A 19,547-nucleotide genomic window follows, 5' to 3' on the forward strand; every position below is an offset into this window, starting at 1 on the left:
TTACCACCTCAGGAGTCCCACTCTTGAGATCAACATGAGCCTGTCATGGTGTTATTATTAGTGGCACAGTTGCCGACTCAAATTTCAGTGTTTTGACACTTCAGTCCTTCTGCAAGGCCCTTTAGATAATGTGATTATGCAGAGTGCTGGTTTTAGAATTCATTTGAATCTTTTTTTAGCAGGCTCATCACAATTCCCATTTGCTACCTTCTTACCACAGGTAGGGCTCTCTAGAGATTCTTGTCCAGGAAATTGTTTCTCACTAAAAGAAAGGAGATCTAGGAAAAGGTCCCCTGCCACCATTCCTCAGTCTGTGTGGTATTATTGCAATGTTTCTCTTGAGTTCAGAAGTCAAGTTTGCAGAACAACTCTTCAGCACACTTCTGCATAGTCTTAATTACAAAACCAACCACATCTTAATTGTCTTTTAACTTTGTGAGATTGGCAGAAGAACAGCCACAAAGCTTATGATTTGGTTTTGTTTATTTTAAATTATCTCAGAGAAAATAATGGTGCCTTTATTATCCTGTGCAGTACGACACTGCTTAATGTTCCATCCATTCACTTTTTGAAAATTACTAGAAAGCAGCTTTCCTAAGAACTTGGGTCCTGATTTTCACTCCTGTTATGATTTGTTTTCTTACTATTATACCTTCGATATTTTCTAGTCAGGCAGAGGCAAATGAGATTTAAGTTGTTACTTAAATTTGAGAATGGGCATGAAATATTTGGAGGCTGAAAAGTAGAGTGAACCAAGACTGTATGTGGTGAAATAGATTGGCAATAGTTGGGTTTTTTGTTGTTTTGCAGGGTTGGGGAAGACAAAGCCCAGCAGCAGTTCTTTCAGAATGGCATAACTGCCAGCACTTGTGATATGTGAAACCATGCTATTTCTTTTTGTTTGGTAGAACCAGCTTTTTCAGATTTATTGCCTGTGTCACAAAATATGTTTTTAAGCATGCCGGATGGTTAATTTGGTCATCATAGATGTAATAGCTCCTGTTCCTTAAGTACGAATATGAGATTGTGATTGGATTGTAGCATACAGTGGTACCTCGCAAGACGAATGCCTCAGAAGATGAAAAACTCGCAAGACAAAAGAGTTTTTCATTTTCTGAGTTGCTTCGCAAGACGGATTTCCCTATGGGCTTGCTTCGCAAGACGAAATGTCTTGCGCCTTTTTTTTAAAACCGCCAATGCATTCCTACGGGAAACCGTCAATACGCAGTGGTGCTTCGCAAGATGAAAAAACTCGTAGAACGAAAAAACTCACAGAACGAATTAATTTCGTCTTGCGAGGCACCACTGTATTTCTCCCACACTTTCACCCACCTCTCGACAATTTACAAATTTATTTAAATATTTGACTCCTTTATTTTAGTACCCAAAGTTAAAAGCAAATTGTGGTTGATATATGTTGGCATTGATCTTAGTTGTAGTCTCCCTTTGCTAGGGTTTGCCTCTTCCAAGTCTGCCAATTGTTAATCATCCCTTTTTTAGCATTAGTAGCTCTGAAGACAAGGCTTGTGACCTGACTTCTTACATGTTATTTTCCAGTGGGATATAGTATATACAGTATCTTTCTGGCCTTTACAAATATATATTATAATCTAGGGCAAGTACACTCAGTTTTTATAGCAATTTAAAATGTGAGATTTCTGGAGAGGTGATTTTCTTCTCGCATCCAATTCAGAAAATAATATGCAAATGTAGGTACGCATATGAGCTTGCATCTACAGCTGTAACTACACACACACACACACACACACACACAGATGTTTTCTGAGACATATATTTATAAACTAGATTCAAGAGCATTGTGTTCCACTTATCAGCAATTGTATCATTATAATAGTAATTACCTGGATTAAAACACTAAAAAGGTAAAGGTACCCCTGCCCGGATTAAAACACTAGTTGAACACAAATTGCAATTGATAGGCTTTAGTGTTAAAATTGTTTTTCTGTAATTCAGATTGATAATCCTTGTCAGTCGCAGGTGCCTCAGATCTGTTTTGACCCAAATTGTAATGCCAACCAGCTCCCAGTGTCACACTCACCTTCTGGATAGTAAAATACATTCTCCTGCTGCCACTGAAATCACTTACTTTATCTTATTAGTATATTTTCCTGTTAATTAATAACCCTGAAAGGGGTGCAGAGAGTGAAAAATTTAGAAAGCATGCAAGATGTAAAATGCCTTTTATCCAAGGCAAGTGGAAGAGCTTACCTAGTATTACCTAGCACAGGGTTCCTGAATTGGCTTTTGTCAAGCAGAGAAAATTATTAGTCACAGGGCACAATTGATCAGGCATGTCTTATGTATAAACTCTCTTGAAATGAATTCACAGAGTCTCTACACTCTTCTGATTTATGAAAAAATAAATAAACTTCAAGATGATATTAAAAAGGTATGAATAAAACTAACCATGCCAGAAATACAGTTTGATACAACAATATCAAAATAAACATATCTTTCTGTGTGTGCTATGAGTTTCACAGTGGGGCAGTTCTGTGCCACTGGATGTGTATGTATGTTTTGTGTGGGCTGTATGTATGTAAGTATGTATGTATGTATGTACATATATGCAATGTAACTAAACATTGCAATTCTGCTTCTTCCATTGATTGGGCTTGTGCAGGAGGTTCCTTTTGTGGATCTCTCTTTGAAAGCAGCAGGTCAGTACTAAATTCAAGTAAACAGTATTATTAAAAGTTACCCACAAAAAATGGAAACACAAAAAACTTTTAGGCCAGACCCTTGAGACCATGTACTCTTGTGCCGGCTCTATTGCAGAAGTTGTAAGCACAGAGGATTCAAAGTTTATTCATGAGAAATATTCATAAATATTGTTTATAACAATATAATATAATTATAAAATAAAACCATGTAAATTTTTAAAATCAACAAACAAGAATGATGGAACAAACAGGAATACAGTGGTACCTCTAGTTATGAACTTAATTCATTCTGGAGGTCCTTTCTCTTTTTTTTTTTTTTTTTTTTGTATATAATTTTTATTAATTTTCCAATAAAAACAAATTTATAACACAATTAAACATTAGGAATTCATCACACGTCTTTTTTCTTTTAGACTTCCATCAGCATGTCTGATAATTTTCCGTAATTATTACATATCTTCACATTTCTTCATTTATATTGCACTATGTATATCTTATTTTACCATGTTATTTAAACAATATTTCTACCAAACCTTCTTACAGAGCTTCTTGGAAACTTACAAACGTTATATCTTTATCACAAATATTTTTAATATATTCTGTAAATTTATTCCAGTCCTCAGTGAATCTTTGGTCCCGTCAGTTGCGAATCCTCCCTGTTAATCTGTCAAATTCTGCATAATCCATTAATTTCGTTCTCCATTCTTCAATCGTGGGCATTTCTTCTTGTTTCCATTTCTGGGCCACAAGAGTTCTAGCTGCTGTGACTGCATACAAAAATACTTTCTGATCCTTCCTTTTTATCTCACCACCTAAAATTCCTAATAGGAATGCTTCTGGTTTTTTAACAAATGTATATTTCAATATTTTCTTTATCTCATTATATATCATTTCCCAGAAGCACTTCATTTTTTTACATTCCCACCACATATGATAAAATGTGCCTTCTTTCTCCTTACGTTTCCAACATTTATTACTCACTTTATACATCTTACTTAATTTGACTGGTGTTATATACCATCAATATATCATTTTCATATCATTTTCTTTAATTGTGGTGCATGCTGTAAATCTCATCCCTTCCTTCTGGAGGTCCTTTCTTAACCTGAAACTGTTATTGACTAGACGTGTGCTTTCGCTAATGGGGCCTCTTGCTGCTGCTACACCGCCGCCACACAATTTCCGTTCTCATCCTGGGGCAAAGTTCTCAACTTGAGGTAACTCTTCCAGGTTAGTGGAGTTTGTAACCTGAGGCGTTTGTAACTCGAGGTACCACTGTAATAGCTCAGTCAGTAAAGCATGAGACTCTTAATCTCAGTGTTGTCAGTTTAAGCTGCATGTTGGGTGAAAGATTCCTGCAGTGTAGAGGATTGGACTAGGCACTAGATGATCCCCGTGATCATACAATTCTATGATTCTGTGAAAACAGAAATATTCTAATTTTTTATTAAACATAATTGTTGCTCCCCCCCCCCCAAAAGCCTCAAAGTGATTTGCAAAATAATTAATTAATGCATATATAGAACCAGCAATAAACAAAACAGAGAAAGGCATTTTCTTAATTGCCCTCATAAGCTTGGTGGTACAGGGGAGTGTTCACAGTCATTTAAAGGTTAAAGCAGAAGGCTCCTGCTGAATCTTTAGACCGATGATGCTGATGCCTCAGTTTCTTGTTGCTGTCAGATGAGCCTCGCTCACTTGGGATGACCAACCACGCTCCTGCAGATGGGCCCAGTTGTAAGAAGAGAATCTAAAATGCCATGGATATTGAATGAAAAGGTCATAATGGTGTACGATTCCATGGTATATTGGGGAAACTACTAAAAGCAAAGAGGAAGAGCTTGAATTATGACAAGTGGAATGCGCTAGGTACAGTGAAGCATGCAGTATAACCAAAAATTTTATGGGGTCAAATAAATCCTTGAAAAATGCAAAGAGAATTTGATTTTCAGAAAAGGTTAGAGCAATTACTCAAATTATGAGGCTATTCAGCTTATGGTCTACAAGGAAGACACCATTGTTTTGGGAGACCTTAGCATCGAGGTCATGTCTTCCTTGTCAGGCATGGCTTAAGATTTCATGGCTTCCCTGTGGTAACCATTAAAGCAAATTCAAATCATACACCCACCCACCAAAGAATTCTGGGAACTGTAATTTAACCCTCACAGACCTAGTTTTCCTAGTACCCTCAATAAGCTACAGTTACAGTCCCCAGAATTCTTTGCAGATGGGTACAGTGGTACCTCGTGTTACATACCACCCCTCTTACGAATGCTGCAGGTTACGCGCTCCACTAACCTGGAAGTAGATGCCCCTTGTTGCGACCTTTGCCCCAGGATGCGAGCGGAAGTCGTGCTTCAGCAGCACAGCAGCAGCGGGAGGCACCATTAGCGAAAGCGTGTCTCATGTTATGAATGGTTTCCTGTTAGGAACGGACCTCCAGAATGGATTAAGTACATAGTACAAGGTACCAGTGTATATGCTTTAAAGGTCTGCTTTGTATGCCTTAGATTATAATTGGCCCAGTCCATTAGTCAGATACACAATCCCATCCTTCCTGGTGGTGTGTACAGGACAGGATACTGATGATCTGAAGGTAGAAAAGCTTTCTCTGAGTTGGAACTTGTGGGTAAGGAGATGTGAGACCAACCTGCTGTATGCTTGATGCTTGCCCTCCTTGGTTGCTTAAAGTATCTGGATGGGTCTTGGAAGCAGTTAATTATGCCATTAAATAGAGGTGGTTCCCACAGTCCCGAAATCCACAAAATAAAAAAGTTCAGATCTAGACTTGCTTGTCCAAGGCTATTTGTGTGAGGACATGCTTTCCAGTAAGTTTCTTTAATTCCCATTCGCTTCATTTGCTTTGTCCTGCATTATTTGGTGTGAAGATGCACTCATCCCAGAACACTGAAAAGAGATATTTTCCCTATTTTCATTACTGAAAATTATGAGGCAACCGCATTCAGTGTCTCATGTTGTCAAGCTATTTTTACTTGGCAGTGTTGAGAAATGACATCTCTAAAAGCTTCCATGTGCTTCTCCATATGGCATGTGTCCTACTGAGCTGTCCCATGAGTAGGCATGCTTTCCTGTTTATCTGTTGATATTGAGCGGTTGGGGAAAGAATCAGTGTTATGTTTTACAATATTGCCACTGCAATGCAACCTGTTGAGGCACAGTTAGCAAGACAAAGGGACGTAAGTGGAAGAAAAAGAAATAATTACAATGCCTATAGCCTTTTGAAAAATTCTGTTAGATGAAAGTGCTAGTGTCAGATAAAGGTAAAGGTACCCCTGCCCGTACGGGCCAGTCTTGACAGACTCTAGGGTTGTGCGCTCATCTCACTCTATAGGCCGGGAGCCAGCGCTGTCCGCAGACACTTCCGGGTCACGTGGCCAGCATGACAAGCTGCATCTGGCGAGCCAGCGCAGCACACAGAACGCCGTTTACCTTCCCGCTGGTAAGCGGTCCCTATTTATCTACTTGCACCCGGAGGTGCTTTCGAACTGCTAGGTTGGCAGGCGCTGGGACCGAAGGACGGGAGCACACCCCGCCGCGGGGATTCAAACCGCCGACCTTTCGATCGGCAAGCCCTAGGCGCTGAGGCTTTTACCCACAGCGCCACCCGCGTCCCGCTAGTGTCAGATATCATGGTTTAATTGATGAAATGTCCCAGCCAGGGGGAAAGGTGGGAGATAAGTAAACATCATCTTCATCGTGTGTGTGTGTGTGTGTGTGTGTATTGGGCACCATCTCTCTTCTAAAATATATGGGGTTGATTCATGTATCTTATAATATCAAGTGAGCAATGTTCAAAACACAGGTTTTTCCAAAATTTCTCTTAGAATTCTAGCAATATTGGGTCATGTTTCTGATCCTCACTGCTGGCTTTGAAGCCATTAGCGGTGTGACAGAGAGTTCTTACAAAACTCTTGTAACAATCCCCAAATTTCTCCCTGCTGTTGTATAGTATCCCTGAAGTCCCCTTCCTCCTCCTCCTGTACTATTATGGCTTTGGTATTATATTATTTAATCCATTACCCATGGCATTGTTAAGAAATAGTAATAAGCTGTTACCAGTTCTGTTGATGCTGAGTGTAGTTCAAGCAATAAATCAAAATTATAAGGTAGGTTCATAATTGAAGCTGCATGACTCCCCTGAGATGAGGTCACAGAACTGTGCATGGAATTCTGCTTCCCCCCCTAACAGTAGGAATCTGTATTATATTAGCAAACAAAGTGCTGGTCCTTGTGTAATCAAAGTGGCAGCAGCATCCACACACAAGGAGATGTCAGCAGTCTTGGAGAACCTCAAGGTTTACAAAAGTACAAAAAAGTTTAGAAGAAAGATTCCTAAAGTGGAAGGGTCCCAAAACAGCCCAGGGCAGACTGAGCATGCTCAGTGGCCACAGAATGCTGACTGACCCTTAAGGGTAGGGAATGGAAAACACGATAGAGGAGAAATGGAGTATCTTGAAGGCGCAGACCCTACACTACAACATTCTGTTGTAACCAGGAATAACATTTCTCTTGAATCCAACTTGGATTCTGTGTGATGGGCAGTTTCAAGTTAGTGTTCAGTTAGAAGTTACTCAGGAACAGGGGTAGGCAACCTAAGGCCTGGGGGCCGGATCCTGCCCAATCGCCTTCTAAATCCTGCCCGCAGATGGTCCGGGAATCAGCATGTTTTTACATGTGTAGAATGTGTCCTTTTATTTAAAATGCATCTCTGGGTTATTTGTGGGGCCTGCCTGGGCGTTTTTACATGAGTTGAATGTGTGCTTTTATTTAAAATGCATCCCATTTAAAATGGGTTACTTGTGGGGCATAGAATTCGTTCATCCCCCCCCCCCCAAATATATATATATATATATATATATATATATATATATATATATAGTCCGGTCCACCACATGGTCTGAGGGACAGTGGACCGGTCCATGGCTGAAAAAGGTTGCTGACCCCTGCTCAAGAACAACAAAGCAGAAGAAAGCTGCATTAAACAAGCTTTCCCTAAATTAACTTAATTGCAGAAGCCCTTAAATGACCTGCACTCTGTGTGTTCTTTAAAAATAAAATTTCTGCATGAGCTAACAGTAATTCTGACCTGGATTAAACCTGCCTTTTTAATTCATTTTCCTTTTGTTTCTTTATTTATATGCATTAACATGTGTTTAATTTAAGATGTAATGTAGCCAGGAGCTTGGAATGCAAAGGGGGATGTAATAAAGGGTCTCTTAATAATGGCTCTTTGTAAAATTGGAAGCTGAACACACCTCCAACATGGGCAAACAAAATGTCTTTTGTCTACAGTTTCAGCCTTCCTTGAGTAAAATGAAGGATTCTGCCTGGTTTTGCAGAGCCGGCTGATCCAGATTGTTCCCCTTTATGTATATTTAAAATCTGTGCACAATCCCTGGTGCTAAAGGCATTGTTACAGCCTGGTCTGCAGTGAAGAGTTGGCATTGAGGACAGCAGAATAGAACCATGCAGACATTGCTCTTCTTATGCGAAGGGTATAGCTGGTTTTAGCTTTTTAAAATGCCATCATTGTGGCATGACTTTCCTATTTCTTTCTACAGAATGCTTATAGTATTTCAGCTAATAGTCTGGAATAGTCAGAAAACTTAAAACTAAATCCCCAGATTTTCTAACTCTGAGCATCCTCTTTACATGGTTCCTTGAAGTTTCTACTGCATTAAATAACAAATGTAACTTGCAAAAAAAATATGTAGCATGTCATCAGTACCTAGACCAAAGTACCTCTGAGCAACTTACAGAATGCAAATCTAAATGGCACGAAACATTAAAACCCAGTGTAAAAAACAGCAGTACAAAAGACCCAAAGTGCACATCCAAAGTGTGTGTGTATCCATCCAGTTAAAAAGGAAGTGTACAAAAAGAGGCCACAGACATAGCCAGTTACCCTCCCAATTAAGGACTGATGGCCTTGGGTAAAATGTTTTTGCCTGGCACCTAAAACAGAGAATGAGTGCCAGCCATGTCCCTTGGGAAGAGCATTCCCAAAGCAGGGAGCTATACAACATTAGAGGACTCAGGTTTGCGATTGGTTGTAGCCCAGGACCAGAATGTTTCCTGTCTATGGGCTGGATAGTGGGGAAAGTGTCATTTCCCCTTCTAATCAACAAACATCCTTGCCTAATGAATGGGAGGGGATATTTAATCTCATGGCATACGGTAGCGGATGCCACCGCTGTATACCAATTGCAGCAGATCCCAACTACGTATAAAACTCTATAATAACCAGCATAGGTTATCTTTTGGATTTTGTGTGAGGGAACTCTTAGATACTTGGAGACTCAGGCAGAAGTTGAACAAATAAGAAAGTTTTATTTAACAGAACCTAAAACAAAGGATGTATCAAGAGGTAATGTTCTTTCAGGAAACAGTTATTGATAATTATACTAAATTTATTGGATGTTACAGGCTTCTAAACAAGGTAGTAAATGCACAGCTTCTTTCAAACTCCAGTTGTTTAGGTGTTTTCCCCCCTAAATTGCAAATCTATATTCTTCTTTGTTGAGGGCCTCCCACTGGAAGCATATCTTGACACCAGTGCTTTCAGTGTTATGGTACCAGTCGAAGACTTGTCTCCTTGTCTGTGCATTTTATGCAGCCGCCATTGGGAATTGATGTTTATTTTAACTAAGTTCCAGTCTGCCCTGGTACCATTTGCATTAGTGTCACCAAGTGTGTGGGAAGAATAGGCAGATGGTGTCAATGTATGCCCTTTACTGTCTCCTCTAATTCCTCTTTAGCTTGGTTGCCTTCGTTCCAACTGATGTTCCATCCAAAAATGAGGATGATGGTGCAGGTTCTCAATTGGGTTAACCTTGGCATTAATACTTCACATTATTAAATTTCAGTCTCATCATGTCAATAAATCAGTTATATGTGCACATCTAATTAACTATCCAATCAGTAAAAACAATGCTTCAAATTATTACAGTGTATTTCATCAGAGAATCCAAAAGCCATGTTGTGAATTTCAGCCATGTAGAGTGGCCTCCGTCAGGTAGTTAAGGAATATTTGGGAGCCACAGATCAGCAGACGGGGGCATTGTGACCATCTGATTTACCCCAAGGTGAAATATATCAGCGGTGGGCCTCGCAAGAGTATTTCCAGAGGATATATATGGAGATTATCCCTTCATCTGATTCACTAACTGAAACACTAGGCTTTCCCCACAATTATTTTAATTGTGCATTTTCATAAATAGAGTTACCCTTACTCTCCATTACCTTGAATTGAAAAGACTAGTCTTGAAATCCTGTGGCCATCAGACTTAGAATTTTCGCTCGATAACTATCTCAACCATTACATCTCCTTAAGGAAGAAGTGTCTTTATTTCATTTCCCTTATGCAACTCATCCAAAAGAGAATTATTGTACTATAGGTTGATACCTTCAATTATTCACTAATGCTCAAACAGCATGCATTGCAACAGAGAACGCCCTCTAATCACTCCCCACAGCATGGTAACGTCACTTCTGTGGAACATAATGGTTTCTCCTTTAGTGATAGGCTATGTGATATTACTGCCAACTCCATTAGGGATTTTAGTCCTTGTTGTACATAATAGAATTCCTTTTATTATTTTTTTCTGGAGAGAGTGGTCCATTTGTACAATAAGTGGATGAATGCTTTTAAGCAGATTTTTAAAAGCTTAAAACAGTTGTTCTACATGGATATATGGTGTTTCTACCATTTGGTTCTGTGTTCTGAACTTCAACAATTTTTTTGCTTGTCAGCAGGTTCCAATGTTGATAGGCATTATAGATAAGGCTCCTGTTTTGCTAATGCTTTGCTCTTTTTCTGAGAGCAGTCTGTGGCTGCATTCCCACTGGGGAAAATGGCAGCCATTTACTCAGGGGCATGAGTATGAATGTTGAAATGCTGCCTATTTATAGAGACAATTTGAATGCTTTCAGTACTTATTTTATAACTTGCACAAAACAGTAGCTGGTTTTTCTTTTTAAAAAAATCAATAAGGCTTGGCAGCTAGAATGAAAGGTTGCATTTTAACACATGGGTAGATGCAATATTCAGGGGAATAAAAAGATGTGGGAACAACTGAGAGTTTCTGCTGGGCAAACAGGGCTTGGTAACAAATTGAATGCTTCATTTGGAAAACTCAGGATCGGTTCCACAGGTCTCGTTGAGATTCTAAAAATGATGTCAGCAGGTAAGAAAAACTAAAGAACTTGATAGCTAATGAAAACAGCAATATAATCTCAAATATGAGTCATTTCATGCTTTTGAAATGTCATAGAATCATAGAGTTGGAAGAGACCACAAGGGCCATCGAGTCCAACCCCCTGCCAAGCAGGAAACACCATCAGAGCACTCCTGACATATGGTTGTCAAGCCTCTGCTTAAAGACCTCCAAAGAAGGAGACTCCACCACACTCCTTGGCAGCAAATTCCACTGTCGAACAGCTCTTACTGTCAGGAAGTTCTTCCTAATGTTTAGGTGGAATCTTCTTTCTTGTAGTTTGGATCCATTGCTCTGTGTCCGCTTCTCTGGAGCAGCAGGAAGCATGTGATGCTTTCAGACATGCTGAAAAGTGTTCTTGGGTCAAGGGCACCCTGCTTTTGTTTTGTATTCATTGCTGCATGCATGAGACCTGAGAACCAAACTAGGCACGACTCAGGAAATTCATGAATAGCATCTCCAACTTTTTAAACTTAACCCAGAAGGCATCTTCAGGGTGAGGATAATTCAGATTAAGATAATTACATGGCAAGAATTGATCAGTGACCCCTTTTGAACATTCTAAAAGTGGGGCTCTTATTCATTAATCCCCTACACAACACCTAGTAGGGCCCTAAAAGGGGTCAAAAAGAGAGTTAGAGTTTTTAAGAAGCAACAATACATTTGAGAATTTCAGAAAGAAGTTGAGAGAGGACAGTATGTTGGTTGGCCCCCCAGAAGAACTATAGCTCCCATCAACCTCAGCAGGCATGGCCTGTGATGATGGGGAGTGTAGTTCAACAACATCTGCAAGGCCAAATGTTCCCACACCTAGCTTAAAGGAATAACAGAAAGGAATGAGATGATGATAAACAGCAGCTATAGATTTCATAGAGGGGAAAACTGAGACAAGAGGGCCAAGTGATAGAATGAGGAGTGTTCTTAAAGAAAAATTAGGGGAAACAAATTAGTAGTAGTAATAGTAATTTGTACCCCACCCATCTGACTGGTTGGAGAATCTGTAGGAGTAAAAAATAAAACACATGGAAGAAATGCTGTTGGTAAAGTCTTGTGCAAAGCCTTGACGGGAGAAGTTCTGGGGGCAGGTTTAGTGAATTAAGGGTAGAAAAATTCCAGGTTTTCTGAGAAGAGGAGAGGGTTATACAAGAGAATTTTATTTATTATGAGAGAAGAGAAAAGGAGAATATTCACAAATAGTCTGGATAACCATTACAAGAATATTATTTACATGACTAAGGTGTGTTTCTACAGCCTAGAAAGCAAATTTCCAAACCGAAATGAAGTTATCACATCGCAGAGGTAAGAGGGATAGCCCCTTCCCTTTGCCTTGTAAAAAGGGGGGTGAGATGTCCTCCTTTTCCAAGATTCGTCTTCTTTTTCATGGGTAGAGTCATCATAGCGATCCATAGCTAAAAGTAGAAGTCGGCAAATGTGTCCTCTTTTTTCCTCTTCAAAATATGGCAACCCTAAGTTAGAGAAATACGTCTGACCCTATCATTGTTTGTTTTTAGATAAGCAGTGAAACTTTTTATCACAGTTGGGCTTTCAGGGTACTGCTTTTTTAATTGGCTACTTCTTTTAATATTTCCCCATAACTTTACTCTTCTATAATATTTTACAGTTTATAAGGCACATATACACATATACATTGCCAATCTACAAGAGGGATATAAATGCTAGAAATTTTAAAAACTGAATATTATTAAACCATCATATCACATTCCAATGTTAATGGAACATTAAAATGTCCTCTAAATCAATATCTAATTCAAAAAGCAGAAGTTGCGATATCCATCTTACTTATGTGGACAACACTGATCTTAGAATTTGGAAAATTTACAAAGCTGTGATTTATTTTTATTTTTAGCTCATAGGCCAAGAAGGAATGTCTGGAAAGAGTCATCCTTGTGGACTGAATTATTACACTTACACACACACACACACACACACGTATTCAAACTGGTCCAACATAGCTTTGTTAGAAGCTTGGATTAAAGGAATTTACATCAGTCAGTTCACTATTTCTTGAAGCTCCTAACATCAGTTCAGAGCCACTCATCTGGTTGTTTGTGGTGTACAAGAATCGCTTTAATGCGATTAGGCAGGGATGTTTTACAAAAGATAAGCTTTAGAAGGAAAAGCAGACATGTTTTGAGCCATTTCTAAAGAAAGAGGGGGAAAGTGACAAATACGTTCAAAAAGAGCATGCCAGGCATAAGTAGAAAGAGTAGAAAGAGGAGGAGAGGGAAATTTGTAATGTTTGATATGACAAGAGATCTTGCGCCTAACTACAAATTAAATTCATGATATGCCAGGCTAGAATATAATATAATAGGAAGGTGAAGTTGAGCTAGACTTTTGAGAAATCTAAAAGTGGAAGCCAAAGGTTTCTCAACTGAATGAAAGATGAAATTGTGGTTGTGTCCTTCTTAGCTTCGAGATGTAACCAACATTTGTTCTGAGCCCAGGTTCAGGTTACAGACTCAATCCAACAAACATCATTTTGAAAGCATCTCTTTATGTTTGGCAATTGGTGAACTTAGACAAGGCACCTGAGACCTGTTGTTGTTGTCGTTTAGTCGTTTAGTCGTGTCCAACTCTTCGTGACCCTGTGGACCAGAGAACGCCAGGCACTCCTGTCTTCCACTGCCTCCCGCAGTTTGGTCAAACTCATGTTAGTAGCTTCGAGAACACTGTCCAACTATCTCGTCCTCTGTTGTCCCCTTCTCCTTGTGTCCTCCATCTTTCCCAACATCAGGGTCTTTTCCAGGGAGTCGTCTCTTCTCATGAGGTGGCCAAAGTATTGGAGCCTCAGCTTCAGGATCTGTCCTTCCAGTGAGCACTCAGGGCTGATTTCCTTAAGAATGGATGTGTTTGATCTTCTTGCAGTCCATGGGACTCTCAAGAGTCTCCTCCAGCACCATAATTAAAAAGCATCAATTCTTTGGCTATCGGCTTTCTTCATGGTCCAGCTCTCACTTCCATACATTACTACTGAGAAAACCATAGCTTTAACTATACGGACCTTTGTCGGCAAGGTGATGTCTTTGCTTTTTAAGATGCTGTCTAGGTTTGTCATTGCTTTTCACCAAAATTTCGTGACTGCTGTCGCCATCTGCAGTGATCATGGAATCTTTTGTACTAGTGGCTTAAAAACAAAGTAAACTTTGTATTTCTTGTTTAGCTCCCACACAAACAGATCTGGATGTGATTTAATATTTGTATGTTACTTTGAAATACATTCTGCTTTTCTCTAAATGGTTTCCGAACTTTTTCAGGCGCAGTGTTTTTAAAAGATAAGTCAGATATTAACTTCTCCTTAATGTTGGAATTGCAGGATCAAAAGTGTTTTAACTATACTAGCAGCCACGTCCCCTTCCTAGTGCCTGCAGCATAACCCTGATGACTTTTCTTGTTTTGCAGGAGTCCAATGTGCTGATTGCTGCTAACAGTCAGGGTACAATTAAGGTAAGTTAGTCTATGCCACTCAATTAGTAGCCACAAGGTAACTGAAAATTAGAAAAGCACATTCCTGGATTTCCTCCTTACTCCCAAGTGTTTATAATGTGAAATGATTTATTTGCTTCTGCTGTAGGCTAGGGGTGTGGGAATAGAGTGAGCTTGCCCAAATAATGAAAAGGTGAGGAGTGGAACAGTGTCCAGAAGGCCATTTAGGGCCTCTCTGGAAGGCAATGAACCATGAGAAGACTGTTCCATTTTTTTTTATGGTCTCTGTGCTAGTTGTGCATGAAGAATGCTGCACCAACACAGCTAAGAAGTCTGGAGCTTAGAGTTCTGGAAATGTGCTAGATACTCCCAGTCCATCTAAGAAAATGATGATCTCAGCAGCAGTACTTTGAACCTTGGCATCCCATTGCCTTGGTGAGCACTCTTGTGCCCTTTCTGGACTTGTTCGATCTCTTGTCTTTCCTCTTTCATTTAAATTGGAAACAAAAATTCAGAAGCTGACTTCATCTCCATCTCTGTTACAGTGCATCTAGATAATTTGAATAATTGAGCTGGTTAGCTAGGTAAATTATAACACTAAAAGGAAATAGAGCTAAAAGCTAGGGTATTTCCCTGCTGATAATCTGTCTTTCTTCTGGCCAGCTACAAATCCCTAAAGTAGCTTTGGAAAAGAAGCTCAGAGCTTGAAAACAACCTTGAATGAGGTTGCTTTAAGTGCTCCCTTTTTCTTATTATTAAGCACCATTTAAATGATACTTCTTTGAGTTTCTCCCTTTATAGTCCACAAGGCTGTCACATATTTGCTGTGCAAATCTGTACTGGGAGATGGTTATCCACCTTCAACTTGCTGGTTTGTAGTAATTATATGAAGCCTGAAGTCAGTACAGATATTGGTGGGACTAGACCAGGGATCACCAACCTATGGACCGGGGGCTGGATAAGGCCCGAGGAACTCGTTTATCTGGCATGCAGTGACTCCCGTCCCCCGCTCATACTGGTGCAGCGCAGGGACTCACTTCCAGGTTGGAGGAGCACCGGAAATAGCATGTGCGCATGTGCACGGGCCTCCTCTGACCCAGATGTGCACCAGAAATAGCGTTGGTGCATGTGCAGCGTGTGCAAACGCTATTTCCGGAGCACATCCGGGTAAGAGAAGGCCCGTCCACATGCGTACAAGCTGTTTCTGGTGCTCCTTCGACCCGGAAGTGCGCCGGAAATAGTGTGTGTGTGTGTGTGTTCACGCATATGGGCGTGCGCTCCCCTGTCCTACGGCCTGCCATGCAATCGTCGCTGGAGACACCGGCCCAAGGCAAGGAAAGCTTGGAGAACCCTGGACCAGACCACTTTCAAGGATCACATTAGACAAGGAGCCCCCTTTGTCTCTCTTCTATTCCTCGATAAAACAGGATGGGGATTCATGTGCAATCTTTTCATGAAACAAGTAAATGAGCCAACGGACCTCACTTCAGTCTCTTTTTCTTCTAGCCTAGCTCACTTATGGTATCGGGAGCTAGGCTAGGGGAAAGAGAAGTTTGGGTGAATAATCATGTGGTATGGGGGTCTACCTTTGTTCATCCATTTTTCCTGTGTCTTGTTAATAAAAATTGATTTTCTTCCTGCCTCCTACTTAATGCATGCAGCCATGTAAGCAACAAATATGGTTGCCTGACCACCTCAAATTTGGCCCAAATATCAAACATCAAATATGCTAGAAGGTTGTTTGTGAATGAGGAAATAAAATGGTGTCTGCTTTTCCCTTATTAATTGTTTTCTACTTTTCTTTTAACCAGGTACTGGAGCTAGTATGAAAGATGTTCTCTCTCAAGGCTTTGAATACTTGATCCTGCTTTCATCGGGGATTCTCAGTGGGGCACAAAACCGAAGCTAACCTGCTCTTCCTTCTCAGAGTGATCACATTTTGGGGGGTTTGTTTTCACGTATGGGACACTCTTAGGACACTGTGGGAATCTGGGAAGCACCTGGGAATTCAGTACCACCAACATTAACTCCACAGACTTTGCTGCTGCTGGTTCTATTGCTTGTCTAATTTTTATGATGGGGGAGGGAGACGTGGATTATTTTAAATAAAAGTGGATGCTGAAAAATGAATAGTCAAAGTTCATTGAGCCACACATAGAAGCAGATGGCCCTCTGATGATAGACACGGTGACAGGTTTGCCCTTGTACCAGGATTTTTTCAAGGGCTGTGCTTTCGAGCCACCTTCTGGGTCACCACGTCTGTCCCTTTTTCTCTTCTCCCCTACTCCCCATTCCCACGAAGCAGGGAAACATCTGTTATCCTGACATGTGTCTTCCTAATTTGAGGCCATCAAGTAAAATTTGGTTGAGTTGCTTTTGTTTTTGAAATGATTTCTGAGTTCGGGCAAGTTTAACTTTTCCAAACGCTGAAGCCTACCAGAGCAGTCTGTTTAACAAACATTAATTCCTCAATCCTGATGTGAGGGGACCACTTCTAAGGCCACGCAAGCAGCTCAGTCTCCAAGCCCACCTTCTGCCTGGCCCCTTCTCTGGACTGCCAGCTAAGCCAGGGTGCCATCAGTGAAGTGGGCATGTGTTGTTTGGGAGCAGAGTTGACACCATTATCTCCTTGGCAGGCCACCAAACTGTCAATAATGACTTTATGTCCCTTCTGATCTGAATTATATTGAAATTCTTTAACTGGAGGTGAAAGGCCGCAAAGCCTGTCCACATACGGTCCAGTTTGTTCAACCCCTCCCTGCCACTAAACCCCCCACCCCCCATTTGTGTCACTTGTAGAAGCCAAGCATTTTGAATGTTGTAATATATTTTGGGGACAGGCTATGGTAGCCTTATTTTTTAATAACCATGCATACACTTAATTGTACAAGTGAAGAGAATGGGGAAATAAACTGTGATTTCAAATGTTCCATATTGTTAATTTGTCAGCCAGAAAAATGAAGGCTTGTTTGTTTGGGGAGGGTGGGGGGGTGGCATTTCAGAAGACTTCACACCCCTAAAAAATAGGGCTACATTGTTTTATAGTTGAATTAATTAAATAGTTGGCATAATCAGAAACAAAAATTTTAAAGGGTGATTTCAGTTAATTGGGCAGCAGATTTTTCCAATCTTTTTCATGTAAGCACCGACACATACACACACACACACACTGCAGATGGCAAACATGAAAATAAGCATTCACCTTTTCTCTCACGTTGGATGGAATAAATCACACCAAGCCATGTGTGTATTCCCTGAAAAAAAGAAAAATATGCTTCTTGCTTAAGAAATGTAAAATTAATTGACCAAAACACATGATTACCAATTTTATTTCCAGTTTCTTTAGCTGGATTGAAAAGCGCATGGCAACATGTGGACAGCATGCTGTACTGAAATCTCATTTCCTGGCCAGGCCTGGTTTTAAATGGAATCCAGAGAACCCCAACTTTCATTTAAAAATAAATGGGCTTTTTCTCATAGTCACAGGAGAAGAGTTTTCTACATGTGATTTTCCATGCCATCCACCCACCCTTACTCAGAGGAGAAGAAGGCCACCTTCACATTACAATATTGACCTGGCTTTCTGGGGCTAGAGGGGGAGTTCCATTTGGAATAAATAACTTCACACGATGTTACAGAAGTTCAGCATGTCTTCCAGCATTTCTTTGGTATTTGTCACATACATGAAGGCATTAATTCCATGTAAATCACATTCTAAAATAATTTGCTTACAAATAGCTGATTCATAGAATAGAATAGAATAGAATAGAATAGAATAGAATAGAATAGAATAGAATAGAATCATAGAGTTGGAATAGACTACAAGGGCCATTTCTTCCTGCCTCCTACTTAATGCATGCAGCCATGTAAGCAACAAATATCATAGAATCATAGAGTTGGAAGAGACCACAAGGGCCATCGAGTCCAACCCCCTGCCAAGCAGGAAACACCATCAGAGCACTCCTGACATATGGTTGTCAAGCCTCTGCTTAAAGACCTCCAAAGAAGGAGACTCCACCACACTCCTTGGCAGCAAATTCCACTGTCGAACAGCTCTTACTGTCAGGAAGTTCTTCCTAATGTTTAGGTGGAATCTTCTTTCTTGTAGTTTGGATCCATTGCTCCGTGTCCGCTTCTCTGGAGCAGCAGAAAACAACCTTTCTCCCTCCTCTATGTGACATCCTTTTATATATTTGAACATGGCTATCATATCATTCAGTTTTTTTCTCTTCAACCATGTGAACTTTTTTAAAAATGAAAGCATCAGTTTTTATAATTCTGATAAAATAAATATCTGAGAGCAGAATCTAGGGTGCTATGTTGATGGCACTGGACTATTGCAGCCTCGCAAAATGTGATCGCATACCTGTGCCACTACTCCCTTCTGTTGTTGCCATCAGTCGCTTGGGGGGGGTGGCACCCCCAGTTGTCAACCCACTGCTTTATCAATCTCTCTAGACATAGCAACACTGGAGAATCACTGGCTGCCACTCCAAAGAGTTGGAAGAAGTGAAAGATTAACCAAGGACAGAGAACACTATGGTAGTCTTTCCAAATGAAAGAGTGCTATCATTTCTTTATTTTGTTACATTTATATCCTCCCTTCCTCCCAGGAGCCCAAGGGGTGGTGTACAGGGTTTTCTCCCCGTTTCGCCCTCAAAACAACCCTGTAAGACAAGTTAGACTGAGAGTCTGTGATTGGCCCAAGGTTATCCAGCTTCATGGCTGAGTGGGGATCTGAACATGATTCATCCTGGTCCAGTACACTAACCACTATTCCCCTGTGCATGATGCAGTAATGATAATGTAGCAGGTAGTGGAGGAGAGGGCAGTGGCCAAATGAGAGAGGGGCAGCAGCAATTAGATCCCATTTGAATACTCACTTATTCCTCATCACCCAGCAATGATATTTAGCTGCAGTGTTCATAGCTTCCAGACTGGGACACGGGTTAGATCGGTTACTGATGCTCTTGTTTTGAACATGTGCAACGGAATGAATGAAAATTGCTTCTCTTTTTAATGCTTCTGAGATGATTCTCAAGAGCACCTTGACCCAGATGACATTTAACACCCTCTGCATTTCTCAGTTTTTCTGGATTTAGGTGTGACCATCCATGTATGAACTTGAAATTAAGAAATACTTTTAGATGATCAGCAAAGGAAAGGCCATTCACAAGGAAGA

General features: G+C 40.4%; 1 protein-coding gene across 3 annotated transcripts in view; it reads left to right on the forward strand.

Annotated features, from left to right (window-relative positions):
• Positions 1–17,294, forward strand: part of COP1 (COP1 E3 ubiquitin ligase) — a 100,013-nt gene extending 82,719 nt beyond the window's left edge. For all 3 annotated transcript variants that reach the window (XM_083446334.1, XM_083446333.1, XM_083446335.1), the window contains exons 19-20: positions 14,342–14,386; positions 16,177–17,294. In XM_083446334.1, coding sequence (XP_083302460.1) covers positions 14,342–14,386; positions 16,177–16,194 — 63 coding nt within the window. In that variant the 3' untranslated portion in view covers positions 16,195–17,294. The remainder of the gene's footprint in view (positions 1–14,341; positions 14,387–16,176) is intronic.
• The last annotated feature ends 2,253 nt before the right edge of the window (positions 17,295–19,547 follow it).

This window comes from Podarcis tiliguerta (genome assembly GCF_965153285.1).
Source record: "Podarcis tiliguerta genome assembly, chromosome: 6".
NCBI classification, from domain to species: Eukaryota; Metazoa; Chordata; class Lepidosauria; order Squamata; family Lacertidae; genus Podarcis; species Podarcis tiliguerta.